The sequence below is a fragment of the Anolis sagrei genome, chromosome 6, assembly GCF_037176765.1.
Source record: "Anolis sagrei isolate rAnoSag1 chromosome 6, rAnoSag1.mat, whole genome shotgun sequence".
Lineage (NCBI taxonomy): Eukaryota > Metazoa > Chordata > Lepidosauria > Squamata > Dactyloidae > Anolis > Anolis sagrei.
This window is the reverse complement of record NC_090026.1, coordinates 101,518,440-101,542,251: the sequence shown is the minus strand read 5'-3', so window position 1 is coordinate 101,542,251 and position 23,812 is coordinate 101,518,440. Positions and strand designations below refer to the sequence as shown.

General features: G+C 39.6%; 1 protein-coding gene across 1 annotated transcript in view; it reads left to right on the top strand.

The window, feature by feature from the left end:
- The first annotated feature begins 6,066 nt into the window (after positions 1-6,066).
- Positions 6,067-23,812, top strand: part of CASD1 (CAS1 domain containing 1) — a 41,723-nt gene continuing 23,977 nt past the window's right edge. Inside the window, exons 1-5 of the mRNA XM_060782243.2 lie at positions 6,067-6,604; positions 17,684-17,780; positions 18,490-18,610; positions 20,495-20,545; positions 21,043-21,105. Coding sequence (XP_060638226.2) covers positions 6,472-6,604; positions 17,684-17,780; positions 18,490-18,610; positions 20,495-20,545; positions 21,043-21,105 — 465 coding nt within the window. The 5' untranslated portion in view covers positions 6,067-6,471. The remainder of the gene's footprint in view (positions 6,605-17,683; positions 17,781-18,489; positions 18,611-20,494; positions 20,546-21,042; positions 21,106-23,812) is intronic.

Sequence of the window (23,812 nt, the reverse complement as noted above, 5' to 3'; positions counted from 1 at the left end):
CTCCTGGATTGCACTTCCCATTTCCTCTCATCAAGTACAGTCAATCTTCCCCCATTTCTGAATGAAAAAACTACTGAAATTCAATGGGCCAGCCTTCTATTGCCCGCAATGTTGAGTTAATACATTCAGTGATCATTACCATTCTGAATCTTTGGACTTTTTGTACATAGGTAATAATATTATAAAGACAATACACAGAAATATAACATTAGTCCATCTATCTCACTCCTAATCAGATCTGGTAGATTATTCACAAATAATTCTGTTCTGGTCTTACATTCCTAGGATTAAATAGCTTTTAAGGAAATGTTCCATATGGATTGTTCTAACTCTAACTTCTGATTTCCTGCATTACTGTTTCAAGAATAGAAGTGTAGGCATAATACTGATCACAAGAGTCCTGAATACTGCTGGATCTAGGAACGAAGTGATCCAACAGTGTGAGGCTAATCCTAATTTGTTTACATCCCATCAGCTTGGAGGCAATTTAGTGATGAGGTTCCCTCTCAATGTCACCCTTACCCATGCAATTATATCATACCAGTTCATGAATCGACTAAGTAAGTAAGTAAGTTGATGAAATGGATAGTACTACATAAAAGCTTCTGCCATCAAATTTGTTAAAGTCACGGTACAGGGATTCATTGCCGTTTTATGAACATGTTTCCCTAACAAATTCAGACTAGAGCACTCACATCTCTGAAAACATTATTCCGCAACTACAATTTAAATTCATCAAAATCATTCTTTAATGTTCCTTTTCCAAAATGAGGCAGGCTTGACAAGTATTTCTTTAATATTTTTCTTTTTTCCAAAAAATGACAGCTTTGACAAGTACAGAATTTCATCTTAGAGAGAAAGATTTTTGAAGTAAGCACAGTTTATCTACTTAAAAAAGATTTAATCTGGCAAACACCTACCATAAAATGTATTTTGCACTTACAGTAACCTTATACATGTGCTCAAGTGAGAATAAACATATGTATATATTTTTTAAATCCCTAGAAAAACGCTCCTATACAAAATATAAGGTCTATGAATGCAAGACTTCAACATGGTGAAAACAAAAAGAAAGCAAAACTCTATTTGCTTATAGATGGCAATTTGTTTGTGTCTCATTCATTTGAAAAGTCCAATGCATTTAAACCTCTATCAAAGTTGGCCTTTTTCAGGGATTATACTAAAAATATATATGCATGTACCCCATTAAAGAATATAACTAATTTTGTATTGTCTTCATATTTAATGGAATGGGCTTGATCTACCAGCCAAATTGGCTGTGGCAACAACTAATACTGTGCATAGATAAAACCAGGTTCATTCATACTGTAAATTCGTGCAACTGCTTTTGCTTTCATTTAGATTTTATGTATTTTCCTTCTGTCATCCTTTCCCCCTGCCATGATGCTTTTCTGTCTCTTTCTTTTCATTTTTCCCCTAGTAAGTCTGAATTTATATTTTAAATTCCTCAGGAACAATGGTCTCTGGTTTCTTTAATTTACTTTAGTTTTATACAATACCATGCCAACCAGTGCATGTGGTTATTCTCATTTCCCCCATTGTTAGTACTGACGTTTCTCCAAAGAACTGCAATCCAACAAATAGAATGTTGGGCATAGATTCAAACTCTTAGCTACAGATCTCATGAATACAACCTGTCACCAAACATCTATATTTACTGAAAATGTAGCTGATGTTTACCTTCAAGCTACACAATTGCAGTCTGAAAGTGCTATGAAGAAGCCCTTATCTATTAATGCATCAAGGCAACGGCGTCAACCAAGGAACAGACTTTCAGGTTTCTCCAATAAGAAAGACAAGAAAAACAACAATTATATTGTTTAATCAGAGGTAGAACATAATTCAAAATATCCCCCCGGGTCATTATTTTATGGAGCTATAAAGGTCTATGTCAACAAATTAAACATTTACCAACCCCCCCCCCCCCCCCGGCAGCATTTGCTGGATTTGCCAGGACAGGAGCTATAGCAATGGACAGTGGCAGCTCTCATATGAGCTCAGAACTTTTAAATGCTGTGAATTCCATTTAAAAGCAATGATGAATCCTCTGGTGCAAAGAAGGGCTACCACAGGGGTGGGGCATTTCTTGAACACTTTAGCAACAACTGCTAGACTGAAAGGTAACAGTTGAGACTGGATTTTGGCTTGGAAAAAAACAGGTATTTCCAATGATGACTTCAGACTGAAACACAGAAATGTATTTTCTTTAGATATATCATTGTAATCCAGATTCCCTTTTGTAACAGAGTAACAATGGAGCCTAAGGAGGCCATCCAAAAATTTATTGTGTGGATGTACCAATTGATTCCCTTCAGGTCCACATGGAAGAGTGGCCCTATCCTTCTTTGGCACTATGAAATATTGCAACAACAACAAAAAAAAAGTATTCTTGTGAGAAAGGATTCTATTGATTCCTTCTGTAGAAGCATACAATGTCTTCTCAGAGAACATTCAATGGCAGTAATTATCAGAATGTCTTCCAACGCGGCAGGGATTTGAATTTGACGGCATACCCATTCTGTGAACATTGTGGCAAATTAGTCAAAGACAATGCCTGGATGAGAACCAGATCAGTATCAAGACTATGTGAAACAGCTAATCAATAAATAAATTTTACTACTATGTGGAAGGCTTCTTACTGGGTGAACCATGTAAAGATTGTTTAGAGGTGCTGGTAAGAGAATGCATCTGTGAGTTGGTGGAATAGTCTGATAATTAGATGGTTGGCAGTACCAAAAGGGTCTTTTGTAGTCATTCTGGCATTGCTAGAGTAGGTCCTCAGCCCCCCCCCCCCCCAAATCAAACTCAGCTACTGGCCTGCGGTATACAAATACAGTAAATAAATAACCTAGGGTCCTTCCACAGCCCTATATATCAAAATATCATGGCACAAAATCCCACAATATCTGCTTTGAACTGGGTTATCTCAATCCACACTCAAATGTGGGATTTTCTGCCTTGATATTCTGGGATATAGGGCTGTGTGAAAGGGTCCCTAGAACATCAAGGCAGAAAATCCCATAATATCTGCTTTGAGCAAGGGCAAGATGGATGGATGGTATCCTTGAAGTGACTGAATTGACCTTGAAGGAGCTGGGGGTGGTGACGGCCAACAGGGAGCTCTGGCGCCAACTGGTCCATAAAGTCACAAAGTCAGAAACGACTGAACGAATGAACAACATCTGCTTTGAACTGGTTTATCTGAGTCCACACTGCCATATATCCTAGTTCAAAGAAGATAATGTGGGCTTTTATTCAGCTGTGTGGAAGAGGCCTCAGATAACCTAGGGTCCTTCCGCACAACCCTATATTCCAGAATATCAAGGCAGAAATCTCCCATTATCTGCTCTGAACTGCATTATCTGAGTCCACACTGCCATATATTCCAGTTCAAAACAGAATATGTGGGATTTAATCCAGCTGTGTGCAAGGGTCTCAGATAACCCAGTTCAAAGCAGATATTGTGGGATTTTCTGCCATGATATTCCGGGATTTAGGGCTGTGAGGAAGGGCCCTCAGAGAACCCAGTTCAAAGCAGATATTATGGGATTTTCAGCCTTGATATTCTGGGATATAGGGCTGTGAGGAAGAGTCCTCAGATAACCCAGTTCAAAGCAGATACACTGTCGGCTTTTCTGCCTTGATGTTCTGAGATATAAGGCTGTGTGGAAGGGCCTCAGATAACCCAGTTCAAAGCAGGTACTGTGGGGTTTTCTGCCTTGATATTCTGGGATATAGGGCTGTGTGGAAGGGCCTCATATAACCCAGTTCAAAGCAGATATTGTGAGATTTTCTGCCTTGATATTCTGGGATATGGGGCTGTGAGGAAGAGCCTCAGATAACCCAGTTCAAAGCAGATATTGTGGGATCTTCTGCCTTGATATTTTGGGATATAGGGCTGTGAGGAAGGGCCTCAGATAACCCAGTTCAAAGCAGACATTGTGGGATCTTCTGCCTTGATATTCTGGGATATAGGGCTGTGAGGAAGGGCCTCAGATAACCCAGGTCAAAGCAGACATTGTGGGATTTTCTGCCTTGATATTCTGGGATATAGGGCTGTGAGGAAGGGCCTCAGATAACCCAGGTCAAAGCAGACATTGTGGGATTTTCTGCCTTGATATTCTGGGATATAGGGCTGTGAGGAAGGGCCTCAGATAACCCAGTTCAAAGCAGATATTGTGGAATCTTCTGCCTTGATATTTTGGGATATAGGGTTATGCACTTTAGCATAACCGATGTTACTGCACACCGCACCTTTAATCCATGTTCCTCCTGCCATTTCAGCATTTTAACCCTGTACCCCATTGCGCCGGCCGAACCAGTTTTAATTGTGTCTTGATGTAGTTATTGTTGTTATTTTGCTTTTTGCTTAATTGTTTTGATTTGCTTGTTTATTACTGTGTTGTGTTCTATTGTATTGTCTTGAGGCTCTAGCCTGTGTAAGCCGCATCGAGTCCTGCGGGAGATGCTAGCGGGGTACAAATAAAGTTAATAATAATAATAATAATAATAATAATAATAATAATAGGGCTGTGAGGAAGGGCCTCAGATAACCCAGTTCAAAGCAGACATTGTGGGATTTTCTGCCTTGATATTCTGGGATATAGGACTGTGAGGAAGGGCCTCTGATAACCCAGGTCAAAGCAGACATTGTGGGATTTTCTGCCTTGATATTCTGGGATATAGGGCTGTGAGGAAGGGCCTCAGATAACCCAGGTCAAAGCAGACATTGTGGGATTTTCTGCCTTGATATTCTGGGATATAGGGCTGTGAGGAAGGGCCTCAGATAACCCAGGTCAAAGCAGACATTGTGGGATTTTCTGCCTTGATATTCTGGGATATAGGGCTGTGAGGAAGGGCCTCAGATAACCCAGTTCAAAGCAGATATTGTGGGTTTTTCTGCCTCGATCTTCAGGGATATAGGGCTGTGTGGAAGGGCCCTCAGATAACCCAGTTCAAAGCAGATGTTGTGGGATTTTCTGCCTGGATATTCTGGGATATAGGACTGTGAGGAAGGGCCTCAGATAACCCAGGTCAAAGCAGACATTGTGGGATTTTCCGCCTTGATATTCTGGGATATAGGACTGTGAGGAAGGGCCTCAGATAACCCAGGTCAAAGCAGACATTGTGGGATTTTCTGCCTTGATATTCTGGGATATAGGGCTGTGAGGAAGGGCCTCAGATAACCCAGGTCAAAGCAGACATTGTGGGATTTTCTGCCTTGATATTCTGGGATATAGGGCTGTGAGGAAGGGCCCTCAGATAACCCAGGTCAAAGCAGACATTGTGGGATTTTCTGCCTTGATATTCTGGGATATAGGGCTGTGAGGAAGGGCCTCAGATAACCCAGGTCAAAGCAGACGTTGTGGGATTTTCTGCCTTGATATTCTGGGATATAGGGCTGTGAGGAAGGGCCTCAGATAACCCAGTTCAAAGCAGATATTGTGGGATCTTCTGCCTTGATATTTTGGGATATAGGGCTGTGAGGAAGGGCCTCAGATAACCCAGTTCAAAGCAAACATTGTGGGATTTTCTGCCTTGATATTCTGGGATATAGGGCTGTGAGGAAGGGCCTCAGATAACCCAGGTCAAAGCAGACATTGTGGGATTTTCTGCCTTGATATTCTGGGATATAGGGCTGTGAGGAAGGGCCCTCAGACAACCCAGTTCAAAGCAGACATTCCAGGCTTTCCCGGCTTGAGGTTCTAGGTTCTCTGTCTGTGTGGAAGGGCCCTGTTCGCGGCCTCCTTATCGACCTGAGAGGAATGTTTAAGGCTCGGGCAGGTGAAGGAGGGATGAGGAAGCGACAGGGAGAAATTCGCACTGGCGAGTTATGAGGCCATAAACCGGCGGCGGTGTGGCCAACAGGGAGTGGCGCCAAGAAAGGGCCTGTTCCTCGCCGGCGGGCCTCTCTCTCTCTCTCTCTCTCCTCAGGGGCCTCCTTGGCTCGGTTTGTCTCCCCTCAGGATGTCTGTGGCTGCGGCAGAAGAAGCCGAAGCAGCAGCGGCGGCGGAGGCGTCGAAGCCAGGCCTCGGGGCGCCACGGGGGGCGGTAGAGGGCCATCCTTCGCCTCAGCAGCAGGAGCAGCAGGAGGAGGAGGACTGGGAGCGGGAGAAGGGCGCGGATGGCTCTCGGGGGGCGTCGCAGAGCTCCTCACCGCCGCCACCCTCCTCCTGCTTCTCTCCAGAGGCTGAAGACAAGGCGGCGGAGGTGAAGCGGCGGCGCCTTGAGGAAGACGACGAGGAGCAGGAGGAAGAGGAGGAGGAGGAGAGCGCTGGTGGTGGTGCTGGTGGTGCTGGCGCCCTCGCCGCGGCGGTGTCTCCGGCCTCCCTCCCGTGGCGCTGGTGGTGGCGGCGGAGGCGGCGTCCGCGGCGGAGGCGTCTCCTCTCGCCTTCTCCGCCGGGCCCCCCGTGCTGCCTCTGCGCGGCCTGTTGTCATGGAGGAGCCAAGATGGCGGCCCTGGCCTACTCCCTGGGCAAGCGGGAGATCAACCACTACTTCAGCGTGAGGAGCGCCAAGGCGCTGGCCCTGGCCGCCGTCCTCCTCCTCGCCGCCTGCCATGCCCTCTCCCGGCGGTACCAAGGTGAGCGAGCGAACGGGGGAAGGCGGGCTGAAACATGCGGGTCAGGCGAGCGCCAATCGATGTCGCGCATCTCTATCGCTTCAGCACACCTCCAAGCTCTCTCTCTCTGCATTTCTGCAGACTGTCCACTGACAGGCCGGGTCCACACTGCTTGCCAGTGTCTGAGGAGGGCCCTTCCACACATAACGAGGCAAGAAAAGCCCACAATATCTGCTTTGAACAGGGTTATCTGAGGGCTCCTCCATACATCCATATACCCAGAATATCAAGGCAGAAAAACCCACAATATCTTCTTTGAAATGGCTCTTCCATACAGCCATATAACCCAGAATATCAAGGCAGGATAGCCCGTAATATCTGCTTTGAACTGGGTTATCTGAGGCCCTTCCTCACAGCCCTATATCCCAGAATATCAAGGCAGAAAAGCCCACAATATCTGCTTTGAACTGGGTTCTCAGAGGGCCCTTCCATACATCTATATATCCAGAATATCAAGGCAGAAAAGCCACAGTATCTGCTTTGAACAGGTTTTCTGAGGGCCCTTCCATACATCCATATATCCAGAATATCAAGGCAGAAAAGCCACAATATCTGCTTTAAACAGGGTTATCTGAGGGCCCTTCCATACGTCTATATATCCAGAATATCAAGGCAGAAAAGCCCACAGTACCTGCGTTGAACAGGGTTATCTGAGGGCCCTTCCATACATCCATATATCCAGAATATCACGGCAGAAATGTTCACAGTATCTGCTTTGAACTGGGTTATCTGAGGGCCCTTCCATACATCCATATAACCCAGAATATCTGCTTTGGACTGGGTTATCTGAGTCCACATTGCCATATATTCTAGTTCAAAGCAAATAATGTGGGATTTTTTCAGCTGTGTGAAAGGGGCCTGAGTTCACACTGCCATATAATCCAGTTCAGTGTGGTTTTTATACAGCAGCGTAGAAGGCACCTGAATCCTGCATCAAACTGGATTATATGAGTATACGCCAGGCATCTGCAAACTTCATCCCTCCAGGCGTTTTGGACTTCAACCCCCACAATACTTTCTGTCTGCTGTCCTATCCCACTTTAGAACCAGGATGTTTGTGTCACCGTCGATTATATGAGTATATGCCAGGCATGGGTAAACTTCATCCCTCCAGGTGTTTTGGACTTCAACTCCCACAATTCTTTCTGTCTGCTGTCCTATCCCACTTCAGAACCAGGATGTTTGTGTCACCATCAACACCATAAATTATATGAGTATATGCCAGGCATGGGCAAACTTCATCCCTCCAGGTGTTTTGGACTTCAACCCCCACAATTCTTTCTGTCTGCTGTCCTATCCCACTTTAGAAACAGGATGTTTGTGTCACCATCAACAACAGCTGCTAGGAATAACCATGGTGCTCACTTAACACTTCAGCATACAGTGAAGCATTCAAAGGATTGTTACAGACTGTATATTTTGCATTTGTTTTCCTTACAGCCACGTGTGTGTGTGTGTGTGTGTTCATATCTCCCTGTCAAATAGAGAGTCACACTTCATGTATGTGGTAAATATAGTACACTCACTGGTTTGTGACAGCTTTATCAGTAATAATAATAACAATAATAATAGACGCTTGGGAAGTATTCGACTTGTGATTTTGTGATATGAAATCCAGCATATAGATCTCATTTTCTGTGACACACTGTCAGTAAAATAATAATAATAATAATTTCATTTCTTACCCACTTCTACCTGCGGCTCGAGGCATGTTACAACACAATTAAAACATTGCAAAAATTCAATAAATATACATATTTCTATAAAAGATCCACATTAAAACTGCATTTTTATAAACACATATTAAAATACACAAAACACAACAAACAAAGGTCATGAGTTTAAGATTCATAGTTGTAAACCGTCTGCCAAAAAGATGTTTCTTTAGAGGGTTTTAAAATTCCGACAGCTGATCTAGCTGTCGGAGCTCTACTGGCAGGTCATTCCAGAGTCTTGGGACAGCCAATGAAAAGGTCCTCTGCATGGTGGTCTCTAGTTGGGTTCTGGCAGACTGGAGCAGAACCTAAGTGTTCGGGGCAGATGGTACCGGAGAAAGTGATCCTGAAGGTAACCTGGGCCCAAACCATGTAGGGCTTTAAAGGTGAAAACCAACACCTTGTACAGTTCTTTGCCTGGAAACTAAGTGACAGCCAGTGGAGTGACATTAGGATAAGTGTAATGTGCTCACCTCTAGATTTTTCTGTAACACATCAATTTGCTATATTTTGAATTAACTGGAGTTTCCGAACTTGGTACATAGGTAGCCCAATGTAAAGCACATTGCAAAAATCAAACCTTGAGGTTACCAGCACATGCGCTACCATATTTAGGTCTTCCAAATCTAGGAAGGAGAGCAGCCAGTGTAGGCTGAATAAATGCCTACATTTTCTGCTTTTTACTGGAATATATGGCAGTGTGAACTCAGATAACCCAGTTCAAAGCAGATATTCTGGGTTATATGGCTGTATGGGCACTCAGTTTCAATTTATTTTTCCTCATCCAGCCCATTACCTCCTCCAGGCATTCATTCAGAGAAGACAAGCTATCCTTAGCTAAAGCTGTTTTGGAAGGCATGGAGAAATATATTTGCGTGTCATCAGCATACAGATAACACCCTGCCCCATGCCTACGGATGATCTCTTCCAACAGCATGTAAAAATTAAAGAGCCTTGGGGGTATATTGGCACCTTGTGGGACACCATATAGCAGCTCCTTTTTGGAGGAATAGCTATCCCCAAGCACCACCATCTGGAACCTGCCTAAGAAGTTTGACCGGAACCACTCCACCACAGTGCCTCCGATTCCCAGCCCCTCCAGGCGTTCCAGAAAAATACCATGGTTGATGGTATCAAGGGCCATTGAGAAGTCTAGAAGCACCAACAGGGACATACTCCCCCTGTCTGTGTTGAGACAGAGATCATCCACTAAGACGACCATATCAGTTTCTGTATTCTGCTGTGAAGCTGGATTGAAATGGGTCAAGGAAGTGTGTGTCATCCAAGACTGCCAGGAGTTGGAGGGCAACTGCCTTCTCAATCACCTTGCCCAAAAAGGGAGGTTAGACACTGGTCTGTAATTATTAAGGTCCAGGGGGTCCAGGGAGGGGTTCTTCAGCAGCAGTCTAATTACTGCTACTTTTAAACAGGATTGGAAATTCCCCTCCCTGAGAGATGCATTAATAATTTGTTGTATTTGAGATCAAATTGCAGGAGTCCCTGGACAACCAGCCAAGAGGGACAGGGATCAAGAAAGCAGGTTGTCCTCCATACTTGCCCTAGCAGCTTGCCCACATCAACAGTACCCACCAATTGAAACTGATGCACTGTAATCCCACTCACAGAATTCCTGGACACTTCATTGTTGGCTTCTACTCCAGTGATCATGTCTTAAGTCAGCTCTTATGCGAGAGATCTTATGTGTAAAATGATTGTTAAAAACATCACAATGGATTACTGAAAGTTCTAGCAATGAGTTAGGAGGGGAGGGCACCTGGGTTAAGTCTCACCAATCTGAACAGCTCAGCTGGATGTGAATCTGCAGGCGTAATGCATGCAGAGAATAACATTTTCTTCACTGCATGTATTGCCATCTTATAGGAGCAAAGGTGCCCTCAATACCGTGTCTTGTCTCATAAAAGTTGAGCTTCCATGATCTGTGCTCTAGTTTGTTTAGGTGCCACAAGACATAACACAATGACTATAGAGAAAGCTATCAACAGATCAGTGCATCTCTTTCATCGTGTAGATTAAGTGTAATTCTCAATTTGGCAGGGCTATATAAATGCAGGTGACCGTAAAGGGTGAAGGAAGTTTGAGGAAAACGAAATGCTAAAAGTATGGTCTGCAACAATTCTGTGAAGCTTAAATGTATTGTTGTTGTATGCCAAATTATTAGATAAGTGTATTGATTATTGTATATTGAAGACACAGATCTTCTAACTCGATTGGTTAACACCTGTAGTAAGATAAGAGAACCTCCTCGGAATAAGGGACTTCCTTAGATCCTAGAGAGAGTCTCAAGGGGAAGAAGATGGAATAGCCCATCCTCCAGATCCTCCTTGAGTGTCTCTGTCTTGTCAGTGCTTTTGCCTCAGTGACAGCAGCAGACCACCACAGGGTTGGAAGAGGGAATGACTGACTTGGTGACTGCCTCTTAACTTGGTCACCATGCAGATGCCCAGCCACATGGTGCATCCACCTGGCATTGTAGTTCCAACAAATTAGGGCAGAACTGGGTACCAAACAGCTCCCTTTCTGAACAGAGGAACCCCTGATAAATGTGCCTGATCAAAGCACTCCCAGCAGTTCTAGTAGAAACACCTCTACAAGTCTGGTTTGTTTATTATTATTATTTTGCCCAAGCAGGAGATTGTATTGAGTTCAGAAGTACTGTAGAAACAAAATTCCTGCCCCTAGGTGAGTGCCAGCTAATTAGGACTATGCCGTGTAAACAAGAAAAGTACGTGGGAGAGAGGAGTGTAAATCATGCAAGCTGACTGCCTTGCTGGAAACAACTGACTTGTGATGCAGAGCCTGTAGATCTGAAACTGTATCCGGTTATGTATTCAAAGAGCCTAGCTCTGACAGCCTAAAACAGATTGAAAGTTGAGGATGTCTTTCTCACTGCCAAATTCAAAATGCTAGGGTATCCATGTTGGCTATAAAATAAATGCCCAAATCCACATTTTTGCAAATTCCATACTGTGGCAAGACTTACCGAAAAGGCCAAAAAAATCAAGTACTCTCATCAGGCAGTGATGAGTTATTTCCATCTTTATACTGCCATTATTACTGGTATTGTAGATGCAATATTAGTGGTGACCTAGAAGGTAATCTCACTACTTTGAAAAAGACGTAGCAAGGCCTTCATGGTTAAGTGAGTCTGGTGAATGGCCTTTGGGCTCTTAGAACCTTGTACCCTGATTACATCCCATAATTTCCCCATATCTGTTAGAAACTGGTGTTACTGTAAGCTATGTGTCATGCCATATGGCTGTAGAGATGCTACATTATATGAATATATTCAACCACTAAAATAAGGCTCCATAGAGAACACCCACAGTAATGTCATTCTCAAAATATTTTCCTTATCTATGATCCTTAGCACTTCACACAAAATTATTCTCACTTCACCATTAAGCAGCTCTGGAAGAATTGTTTGTACAGCTCTGGGAGAATTGTTTTTAAAGGATCACAATGTATCTATATTTTGAGGGCTAAATATTACGCTCTTCTCAATCTGTTTTTAGAAAAGTGGTGGGAAGGAAGGCAAATGGACAACATAGTTATATTTATACAGTTATTTGAAGGCAACCATAAGGCTAATGTGGCCCTCAGTGAAAATGGGTTTGACACCTCTGATCTAAGATAATGCTACAGTTCATATTTGGGTTTATGGAGAATCTGTCTCTTGTTTCTTTGTTGGGTAATCTGTCATTTGTAAGTACTATTCATGGACTGTACCCTTCAAGGGTTGGTATCCAAAACCATTGTCCAAGATTAATGTAGATTACTAGTGATGAATTGGAGTGGTTTTAGTTGTAAATGTCCCTCTTTTGAGGGCCCTTCCACACAGCCATAAAGCTCAGATATTGTGGAAGATAATCCACAATATCTACTTTGAATTGGGTTATCGGAGTCAACACTGCCATATAATCCAGTTCAATGTGGACTTTATACAGTTGTGAGGAAAGGGCCTGAGTCTGTCCTGAAGTATATTATTTTTGTGTACCAGTTTGGTCTTGTTGATCTTCATTGTGCAAGTATTTAGGAACTGCAAAATGCCTAGTGCTATGTTGCGAATATATCTGGTGAACTTGAATAGATGTGATGGTATATTAGGGTTACAAAATAATATGCTTCAGTCTTAAATGTAATTACCACTAAATGCTATTAAGATCAATAACAGACAATTTACTTGTTATATACAAATGCTTTAAGTGGAACTCACTTAATGAAAAGAACAGCTACGGAAGTAGTGCTCTTGAATGAAGTAGCTGCCTGGGGATAAGGAACAAAAATGATTTTTGTTCTCATTCTAGATTGCTATTTGTGCAGCAATAAAACAGAATACATTGAAAAGACTAAGCATCTCCTGTTCACCTGTTTCTCAAATACACAGCTTGGCCTCTGTCCCCTCAAGCTACTTTAAAAAAAATAATTGCAGTGATAGGGCCAGGTTAGTTAGCCTCACAATTGTTAATTAGTAATAGCATTTAAGATTACATTTTTTTCAGTTGATGAAAACAACAGAACTTTAAAAATGTCTAACTGCACGATTTTGAGGTGAAAATTTGGGATGTGAGAAGAGCAACATCTTATTTTGAGATAAAGGGTTTTCTTTAAAGTTTTATTCCATTAAGTTTAAAGTAGTTGTATTTTGAAACTACTGTTGTGTAATAATGATATTTGTATTTTAAATTTAGAGATAGATTGTTGTGATTTGTTTTATAACCTGCTTTTTAAAAATTATGCTGATGCCAAGTTGGAGAACCCCTAAAGACTTTTATTTATTTCTTGATTTATCTCCTGCCTCTCTCTCAGAATGGAGTTCAGGGGAGGTTACAATAAAGATACATTTAGAGTGGATTGTACATGTCTACATAATAAAAGTCTCTTCGACTGATTACTTGCACCTTGAGTTCCATTGGGAAGAAGGTGGAGTATAGATTCAGCAATGATATATTGGGTAGCATTGTTGATGACTCTGTTAATATCTGTTTAAAAGAGACCTGGATACTACTGGAATATAATTTTTGGAATTTCCAAGATATATTAGGTCTGATTGTACAACTGTTTCCAAGTGAACCTCAAAAAGTACAGTACTACTTTTGTATCTGAGAGCTCCGAGGCTTTCCCTGTTTAATGCTTTTCCATTTGTGTAGAGCAACTTCCAGAAAGATTGCCTGTACGTCGAACACTGATTCACAAAATCAGTTATTGTTGGCTTCAGAAAGATTCAATTCCTTGATAGTGAGCTTTATCAGAGAGTATAGCCCTGTGCATACTGCTCAGAAGTAACTTCCACAGCTATATAAGACTTTTGGCCCCCAAATTCTGTAAGTGATTACAGGAGTGCTGCATTAACTTCACATTTTTTCTGAAGCAGTATTATTTTAATATTAGAAAGAATTATTAGTTAGTTATTTAATTGAGACTTGCCATTTCAAATCAGACAACCAGGCCGATAATTGGATAGAAAATGCTTGTTTGTGTTCTGAAAATATGCAATAGTTGCAAATCTGTGTTTCTGAGACTAAATCCTTGTGTGCATGGTCGGAATTTGCAAAGCCTTGGGGTTTTTTTTCCTGATTACAACCTGTTTACATCAAAAGTTGTAGGTAACTTTTTAAAAGCAAACATTCTGTTATTTGACCTCCCCCCCCCCCCCCCGCGCAATATCAACCTATAATTCTAATGTAAAATAGATTCATTTTGTTAAAGTACTATTATGTCATCCTTTAATGAAAATGCTAGTAGATCAAATAAAGGTCCTACTTTCATCCAAAAAATTTGCAAAAACAGTGGAAAGAGATGGAAAGGGGGAAGGAATAAAAAAGGTTCAAGTTCTGAAAAGTTACAGAATTGTTGTACTGATCAGAAGGGATTGAAGGTGGTGTGAGAGTGGAGCTAAAAGAAGTTGATCTATTAGCAGAGCTGTGGCCTGGCCCTGCTTCCCCCAGAGTTAGGCCTTAACCCTCCACCAAAAAGAGGAAGCCAATTGCTAAAAGCAGCAAAAAATAAGTAGATTTACATAAAATGTGAAAATACCGATTTACATACCTAAAAGAAAATATGGAAATAATGACTATAGTTTGAATGAAATGCAGCACACTCCCATTGTGATAGAAGATACCTATCTACCTGTAACTTCAAAACTTCTGCTATCTCTTACTATTTATTTTTAAACTAGACATGGGCAGAACAGCCCTCCAAATGTCTCCTTCTGCTCTGTATCCTGGTGAAGTGACGTCTGTGAGATGGTGAGGAAGAATCAAGGTGTTCTTAATGAACCATTGTGCACTCAGATTGAGACTGATTAAAATAATGTTGTTTGATAGCCGCAGGGCACTGATTCATTCACCATTTTTATATACTGTTATCTTGAAAGTTTTTCAGTTACATTCTGTTCTTTATTTTCTTAGAAGTTAATAGCTTCTTTTTATTATCTGTACTTGGTTTTGACCTCTTATCTAACCATAAAATACATTATTAACACTAAGCTTTAATGTGTCCTATAAATGTGTCCTATAAATACAAATACTTTCTCACAACAAATTAAACTTAAGAGAAATGTTTTGAAAATAGGATACTACCTGAGGAGTTTTAATCTGTATTCCTTTATATTTTATTATGGATTATATCAAGTACCTGACTTTTAAAAATATGTAACTTTTTTTCTAAGCACTGCAGAGTCAGCATAGAGCATATCAACCAGTCAATCATATCTATAGCCAGAGTAGGACTCAAGGTGCCTCACAGAATAAGTTAACCGTTGGAGCCAGACAGTCAGAATCTAATATCAATGGAATTTAATTTAATTCTGATCAATTTGTTGCACAGCTTTCAGAGGGACTGAAGCATAATTAACTTGGAAAGCAATCCAACTGTCAAATGATAAATCAAGGAACAACTAGGCCAGGTGAAGATATGCTGAATCCAAGTACCTTTAATTGTAAAGATAATGGAAATTACTTAGGACTGACTTAATTTTGTGTCCATATTGTGCCTGTGACCTTGAGCATGATGTGGTTTAGCTCTGATTTGGTCCTCAGCATAAATCTCAGGCTACATCCAGGGATTTCTACATATATGCAGAGTTTTAGCTAAGCAGAGGCAATCCATCTCTTTTCATTGTTAAAATACGTTTCACATAGATGGATGCCAGTGCTCTTCATGTCCTCTCATTTCCTTCTGGACCATCACAGTTCATCTTTCTGTCCCTTTCCTGCCCATCCATCATAAGCAGACCGCTTCACTAGATAACAGCTGTTATTCAAATGAATTCTACTCTGGACATATTCTCTTACCCACACTATTATTTTTCAGTTAGATTAGAAGCTGGGTGAGAGCAGGGCAAGCATATCAAAACTGTTGGAAGAGTTTATGTTTCGCATAGTTGCTAGGCAAATGTTCTTTGTTAATTTTGTAGAGTTAGCTTTCCTTCAGACTTCATGCCACAGGGCAGAGCAGAAGTAATACAACTGTCTGTTTCTGTTAGCGTTCCCGAGCGTTGTCTTCCTGGCTTTATTATACCTAAACAAAAGTGTGAATGTTGATGTCATTACAGTTTTACATTGGTTGTTAAACCAGTCTGTCCTAGTTATCAAACTGAAAAACAAACCCCTTTCTGGCTGTAATTGAGCATGTTTTGATCAAATACAGTGAGGTCTATTATTAATGAAAAATGGAAATGCTCTTACACAGTTTGTTTTTTAAACTGAACAAAAGGATAAATATTTATAATATAGTTATGAAGTAAGGCCTAATGGGAAGCCTAATGGTATTGTGTTCATTTATATGTTTGTTTTTAGACACTTCGTGCCAGTGGTAGGCTGCCCCAAGTCACTTCAGGGAGATGGTGGCGCCGCTAAGAATTTTGTGACACTTAAAAGATACAATAGTTAGCCTTCTAGACTAGAAGAATTAGTATTGGTACTGTTTCGTTATCCTGGTGGAGGCCACTAGGGACCACTAGAAGGAGAGGGGAAACAATTTCTCCCATTGAAGGAGGAAAACAATTTCTCCCATGTTTACATGTTAGTCTCCCTCCTCCCTTCCCATATCATAAAGGAGGGTTGTTTCCATGACAGGGACATGGGGGGGGGGGGGTGATAACAGGAAAACAGGGGAAGTTGGTTTTTCCTCATCAACCCACCATCCTCCCCATAAAATGAAGTATCCTCTCTCTAGCGGCCCCTAGTGGCCTCCTCCTGGATAATGGAACAGGATGAAAGAATCTTGGTGGGGGTTGTCACAACCGACTAATTTTTTTCTTCCCTGGCATTAATGAAAGCAGATTTCATCCAATAATCTAGAATAGGGGCGGTCATACTTCCTGAAAAGTAAAAAAATAAAACTTCTCTTTTAACTTGCTCAGATATAACTAGAGCAAGACTGGGTTAGTGGTTTGGCTGCTGGTTTCCTCTCTGACAAAATAGGTTCTAGCAGAATAACTTTGTTATTTCATTGCGTGAGAAAAAACCTTGTGGCATCTGAAAAATTACCACATTTCCTCCTAAATTTAATTTCTCGCCTCTTGAATGGTACATCAAATCTTACCTACATCTCATTGATTAAATAGATTTCACCTTACTTGCACAATTATGCAAACATGGGATAAGTAAATATTGCTAAACTTTAATGTGCTAGATTTTTTATTTTCCTTTAGATGTTTTCAGATAGTAAAAATCTTTGGTTATGAATTGGGAAGCTGAGTTTCTGATTCTTCTTTCTCTGACACAACAACAACAACAACAAAAAGGATCCAGTGATGACATAAGTGAACAAGCTAAAAATATTGTGTGGCCTGGAAGTAAATTTACAATATCTAGGTCCCTCACCTCTTAGCTTGCTCAAGGTACAGCAAAATGAATTTGTCTATTCATATGAATAGACTCAGCAAATCAACTGAAATCAATGTCTTTATGCTTTAAAATCAGGCTGGCAGTCAAAATTCTGTCCCTACTGATATACTGTATAGCAGTTATATGAATAATGTGCACTTTGAGGTTCATAGTAAATTGACTCTCTTTACAGTGAGACTAGTAAGTACAGGGCTTGACTAGAGCCCCATCTATACTACCATTTAATGCAGTTTCAGAATACAGATTAACTACATGGAACTGGATTATGTGACAGTGTAGACTCATAAAATCCAGTCAATTCTGCATTTTATGAGTGTACTGGCCATATAAGCCAGTTCAAACTGCATTATTTGGCAGTGTAGATGAGATTTAAAAGACAGTGAGTGATAGTATAGCCCCTGTTTGAAGACTATTGTAATTTCTCACTTCCTTTTTCTTACTCCTACCCTTTTAAGGTGGTGATAGCTGTGAATACCTTCTGTCTAGTGGACGATTTCTTGGAGAGAATGTGTGGCAGCCTTACAGCTGTATGCTGCACAAATACAAACAGAGGTAAGATAAAACACCTAGATGTAAAGCATTATCTTTTGGGATTGTTATACCACTAGAAATTTGCTATGCAGTTCAGACGGAGCATAATAACACTTTCTTTGTGCTATTTATGCAAAGTGTTTCAATCTCTGGCTGTAGCTGTCAGTAATTAGCACAATTGAAATAGACACTGTTCTTCAGACTTCATGTTGAGTATCTATCTGGAATTCCAAAATAGTCCAGTTTCCTAAAACAGCTCTTTATGCACAAAAGCTGTAGGTTCAGCAGTTCTGTTTAGTCAGTTTTACAAACATATATTCCAGTGAGGTCCAGCTGTACATTTGATCTGCTCTCTAAATTGATAAGTACAAAGCAGTAATAGTACAAATCATTAATGAACAAATTTTCACATGATGCATGCACAGTCAGTGTAATGTGGGAAAACTACTAGCAAAGCATCTTAATTCTAAATGCAGAATTGCTTTAATTGGACCTTTAGAGTAAATCGATTTGGTATTACAACCTTTGTAAAGAATCTATTCTATAAATTCTATAGATTTCAGTAGAACGAATTGAATATGCAATTTGACTGCTCTATATTACTAAAGTATACCTGTGTTTGAGGGAGAAGTGGGGAAAGAGAGACAAAGGGGCCAACTACCTTTCTTCTCTGATAGTTGAAACAACTTTCTTTTCATTATTGGTGTTTCTTTCTTTCTTTTTTATACAGTGAAGCAAAAGATTGTCTCACAGGCCAGCATATTACCTTTATAGGTGATTCTAGGATTCGTCAGCTGTTTTACTCATTTGTAAAGCTCATAAACCCTCAGTTTAAAGAAGAGGGAAACAAGGTATGCTTTTCAGTGTTTAGCCCTCTATAATACATGTTGTTGTTGTTGTTGTTGTTGTTGTTGTTGTTGTTATTGGGATGCTACAGACTTTCTGAGAGTTTGACTATGATTTCAGCATTCATTCTAACCCAGGGATCCTCAAACTAAGGCCCGAGGGTCGAATGTGGCCCTCCAAGGTCATTTACCCGGCCCTCGCTCAGAGTCAACCTAAGTCTGAAATGACTTGAAAGCACACAACAACAACTATCCTATCTCATCACCCAAAAGCAGGCTCACACTTCCCACTGAAATACTAATATTTGTTAAAATTGTTCTTAATTTTAATTATTGTATTGTTTTAAAGTGTTTTTTTGCACGACAAATAAGATATGTGCAGTGTGCATAGGAATTCATGCTTTTTTCAAATTCTAATCCGGCCCTCCAACAGTTTGAGGGACTGGGACCTGGCCCTCTGTTTAAAAAGTTTGAGGACCCCTGCTAACCCAAGACTGTAAACCATAATTTGCTTGTGCGCTGTAATTCCAGTTTATAAATCTCAGTAAGAGGGTGATAGCCAGCAAGACACAGCAGCATCATTTCTTATGTAATATTTATATTATATTATAAGTTTTTATCTTATGTATATTGAAAACCTGAGGGCAAATTAAGCTGCTCTGTGTGTCTTTGTAACCGAGGAGTGGGATAAAAACTCTCTAAATAAATACAAAAATAAGGAATGCTTAACCAAAATTTGTTGTTTTAAATATCTGCCAATATGAATGTTAAGATGAATTAATGACAGTTATGGATTAAGGGAGGCAAAAATACACGGGCACACTGTTCATTAGATCAAAATGTGTTATCAGAACAAAGCCAAATAATGTGATTATATCAGAAAGAAAACTAATCAGGATTTCTTTTTTTTTCTTTTTTTTTAAACCCTTTTCTTAATCTGTATTTGCTTTTACTGGGAGAGAGTTTTACCTTTCTTCAGACCTCAGTGATTCACATTCACCCTTTTTGCAAAACACTCAGTACTCTCTCCCAGAAAAAAAACAGAACTGCTACTCATATCTAGCAAGGACTACGATTGCTATGTAAAGATTACTGTATTCCCTCTAGCTAATTTTTGTCTCCAGAATAACTTTTAAAATACACACACACACACTGTCACCTTCAGGATACTTCCTGTTTTTTTTTTTTAAGAGGTACTTCAATCCTAAAATTGGCTATTTAAAAGGATTTGTTGGTTCTGGGCCTTATCATGCTTGTTCTGGGTGAAATTGGTCATTAATCTACTTTATTGAGTTTTTGGTTTTAGTTGTGAGGTGTCTTGAGAGCCAGCATACCCTTGTTTAAGAATTTGGTTGTGGAAACACATCTGGGTCAGCTGCCACATTGTGTTGTAGTACTGCCCAAGTACATTTCATTCAACTCAGCTTCTGGCATCCAAGAGGCATTATCTTTGGCTACAACTGGGTGATCGGAAAGATTTTTTCATCATGTCAGAAGCGACAGTACTTATCTGAAAACAGTATCATAACAATTGAATTTCCCTAAAATGTTCCTTACTTTAAAATTGCAGATTTCAAGTCAGTCTGGAAGCACGATGAGCAGGAAAGATTTTCTTACACCCATTAGTTCCTAATTTTACTTTGATATGAAGCATACACTTGCTGCAATTTTTGTTGGGAGAATGACTGGCATTAGTATCAGTGGCACCTTACATTTGTTGCAAAATGCAGGTTGGGAAGGAGAAACTGAAATATAGGAGGAAAGGGTTAAAACATTTTGTGTACCTGCTGGCCCTGTACTATTTAAAGTAAAACACACTCATCCAAAGTAAATATTTAATGGAGTTCTGGAGAGTAATGTCATTCATAGTCCTTCTTTTAACTTTGATAGCATGGAAACATTCACTTTGAAGACAAATCTTCATCTTCTTCTCCGAAAGTGGTAAGCATATAGAATTTGCTTCAAAATTATAATGAAGAAGTGTAGTTAGTATTTTGATGAAATTGATGTACATAAGTTTAATTATAATTTCAAATACTAACTAGAGTAAACTCACTAAAGCAAAGGGATTTGCATAAGTGTTCGCATATGAATATTATTGTTATTATTATTGTTTTGTGGTATTTTGTGCTGTTCGTGAATTTATTGATAGTTTTATTGTTACAGAAATTTAAAAGTGTGCTTTTCCTTTTGTGAGCCAACCTGAGGTTCTTGCTTGGAAATAATAAGTATTTTTTTAAAAAAAGCAATAAGCATACAAAAGGGTTTCTTCTCTGTTCATTGGTTCTTCACTATTATAATGAAACAAATTAAGTTCGGGTCTATGATCCAGTGCAAAACAGGTAGAATAAACAAGAGATAAACCATTTGCTGTTAGTGAAATCGGTTTTAAGATTATAGTATTTACATTTGCTAATAAGTCTCTACTTCTCTTTCAGGATTTCCTGTGGTATCCAGAAGTCAATGGCTCTATGAAGCAGTGTATCAGGTCTTGGATTGACGTGAGTTGCATAGATAATGTTTAAAAGATAATAGAAGCCAATAGTATCGTCCACTATGAAAATATTTCAGAAATTTCCAGGCCCAGAGGCTAGTTTAATTGCAGAGTCAGGGGAGAAAAATGCTGTGCTTTAAAGGCATTTTTAGCCCATTGGGGACATAAAACGCTCAAAGGCTGGCCTCTTGGAAATCCTTAAGTGCAATCTTCTATTCTTTAAGTGTCACTTTTTGTTGGTGATGACTACTGCATTTAAGGATTTCTAAGGGCAGTAGCTAAATTTATCTAGGCAAAATCCAATATGTATTACAATTTTTTTTTAATAATTTTTATTAAAGTTTCAACAAGTCCACACAAGGAAAGAGGGGGAACAATAACAAGAAGACAGAACAGTAGGAAAGAAAAAAAAACAAAAAAAACAATACAAACAAAATAGTCAATACATAACCAACACTCAGTACAAACAATAAAACTACTAAAACTATTCTAAAATGACTTCCACTCCAGCCTCAGGATCTTCTCCATATATTTCTTCTCCTTAATATCTATTCTCATCCCAATGTTTTTTCAATTTTTTTTCTCATAATCATAAATTGGGGACCAGTCCGTCCTTCTTAAAGTTTTTCCATTGTTCCTTCTCAACAAAAAAGTCAGTTCGTCCATATCTCTTATTTCTTTAATTTTCTTCCACCAGTCTTCCATATTCGGTACATCTTCATTCTTCCAATATTTGGCAAAAACCATCCTTGCCGCCGTTATGCAATAAGTAAATAATTTATCTTCATTCTCCTCCAGTTTGAGATCGGAGTCTGTGAATCCAAGAAGATAATATTCGGGTTTCTTTTTAAATCTTTTCCTTAATATTTTTTGCATCTCCTCGTGAATAATAGACCAGAACTTACATGTCTCTTTACAGGTCCACCACATGTGGTAAAAAGTACCTACTTGCTCACTACATTTCCAACATTTATCTGATACATTTTGATACATATGACTTAGTTTACTCGGTGTTAAATACCACCTATAAAACATTTTATACCAATTTTCTTTTAAATCCATGGCATATGTATATTTTAATTTTTTGTTCCACATCGTTTCCCATTCACCGAAGTGTATGGGCCTTCTTATATTTTCAGCCCATTTGATCATACAGGCCTTCACCTGTTCAGTTTCTGTCAGCCATTGAAGCAGCTTGTTATATAGTATTGTAACCGTTTTCTTTTGTGTTTTTAAAATTTTATCCCATACATTCTCCTTCCAATCAAAACTGATTTTTTGATCTTGTTTAAAGTATTCTTTAATTTGTAGGTAATTTAACCAAGTTATATTACTGTATAAGATCTTTAACTGTTCAAATGATTTCATCTCCGTTTTCCCTTTCACTAATATGTCCTTATATCTTGGCCAAGTCCTCCATCCTAATAATCTTCTTTGGTGTGCCTCCATTGCTGAAATCCATAGTGGTGTTGTTTTATAAAAAAGTTCTTTATATCTCATCCATGTCCGTAATAGGGAGGCTCGCACAAAATGATTACCAAAATTTTTCTCCTTCTTCTCTCTGTTGTACCAGACATAGGCGTGCCATCCCACTCTTAAATCAAAACCTTCTAGATTTAGGCACTTTTCTTTATCTAAAGTCATCCATTCCCTTATCCAGGATAGTGCACAGGCCTCATGATAGGTCTTCAGATCGGGGAATCCCAGCCCCCCTCTCGTTTTCTTATCTATTAAATTTGTGTATTTAATTCTCGGTCTTTTTCCTTTCCATACAAATTTCAATAAATCTTTCTTCCACTTTTTAAAAAGAGTTTGGTTTCTTATCACCGGTATGTTTTGAAATAGAAATATAAGTTTTGGTAGCACATTCATTTTTATCAAAGCGATTCTGCCCAGGAGGGATAGTTTCAGCCGATCCCAATTCTGTATATCCTTTTGAACCATTTTCCATACTGATTCATAATTATTCTTCAAAAGTTGTCCATTTCTGGCAGTTATCCAGACTCCTAGATATCTGATTTTCTTCACACCTTCTATTCCCGTCTGCTGTTGAATCTTCATTTGTTTCTCCTTGTTAACATTCTTGAAGAGAAGTTTAGTTTTTTTCCTGTTGATTTTAAAGCCTGCCACCTTTCCAAAATCTTCAATTTTGTTTATCCAACTTTGTAAATTTTTCTCTGGGTTTTCAATTGTACCTATTAGGTCATCCGCAAACGCTCGTATTTTATATTCAAATTTACCAATTTTTGCTCCTTTAATCTTTTCGTCATCTCTAATTTTCTTCATCAGGATCTCTACTGCCATAACAAAAATCAATGGAGACAGTGGGCAACCTTGTCGCGTACCTTTTGTAATTTCAAATTCTTGAGTGACCTGACCATTCACTTTCACTTTAGCCTTTTGAAATTCATAAATAGCATTAATTGCATTATTAAATTTCTCGCCCATGTCCAACTCTTGGATCAGAATCTTGAAGAAATCCCAGTTCAAATTGTCAAATGCTTTTTCAGCATCTATTGCTAAAAGGGCAAATTCTTTCTGGTGATTGGTCTCATAATATTCCAAAAGATCTAGTACATTGCGTATATTTTCTTTCATGTGTCTATTTGGGAGAAAACCTGTTTGTTCTTCTCCAATCCATTTACTTAAAAAAGATTTCAATCTTGTGGCCATGATATTTGCAAACATTTTATAATCCGTATTTAACAAGGAGA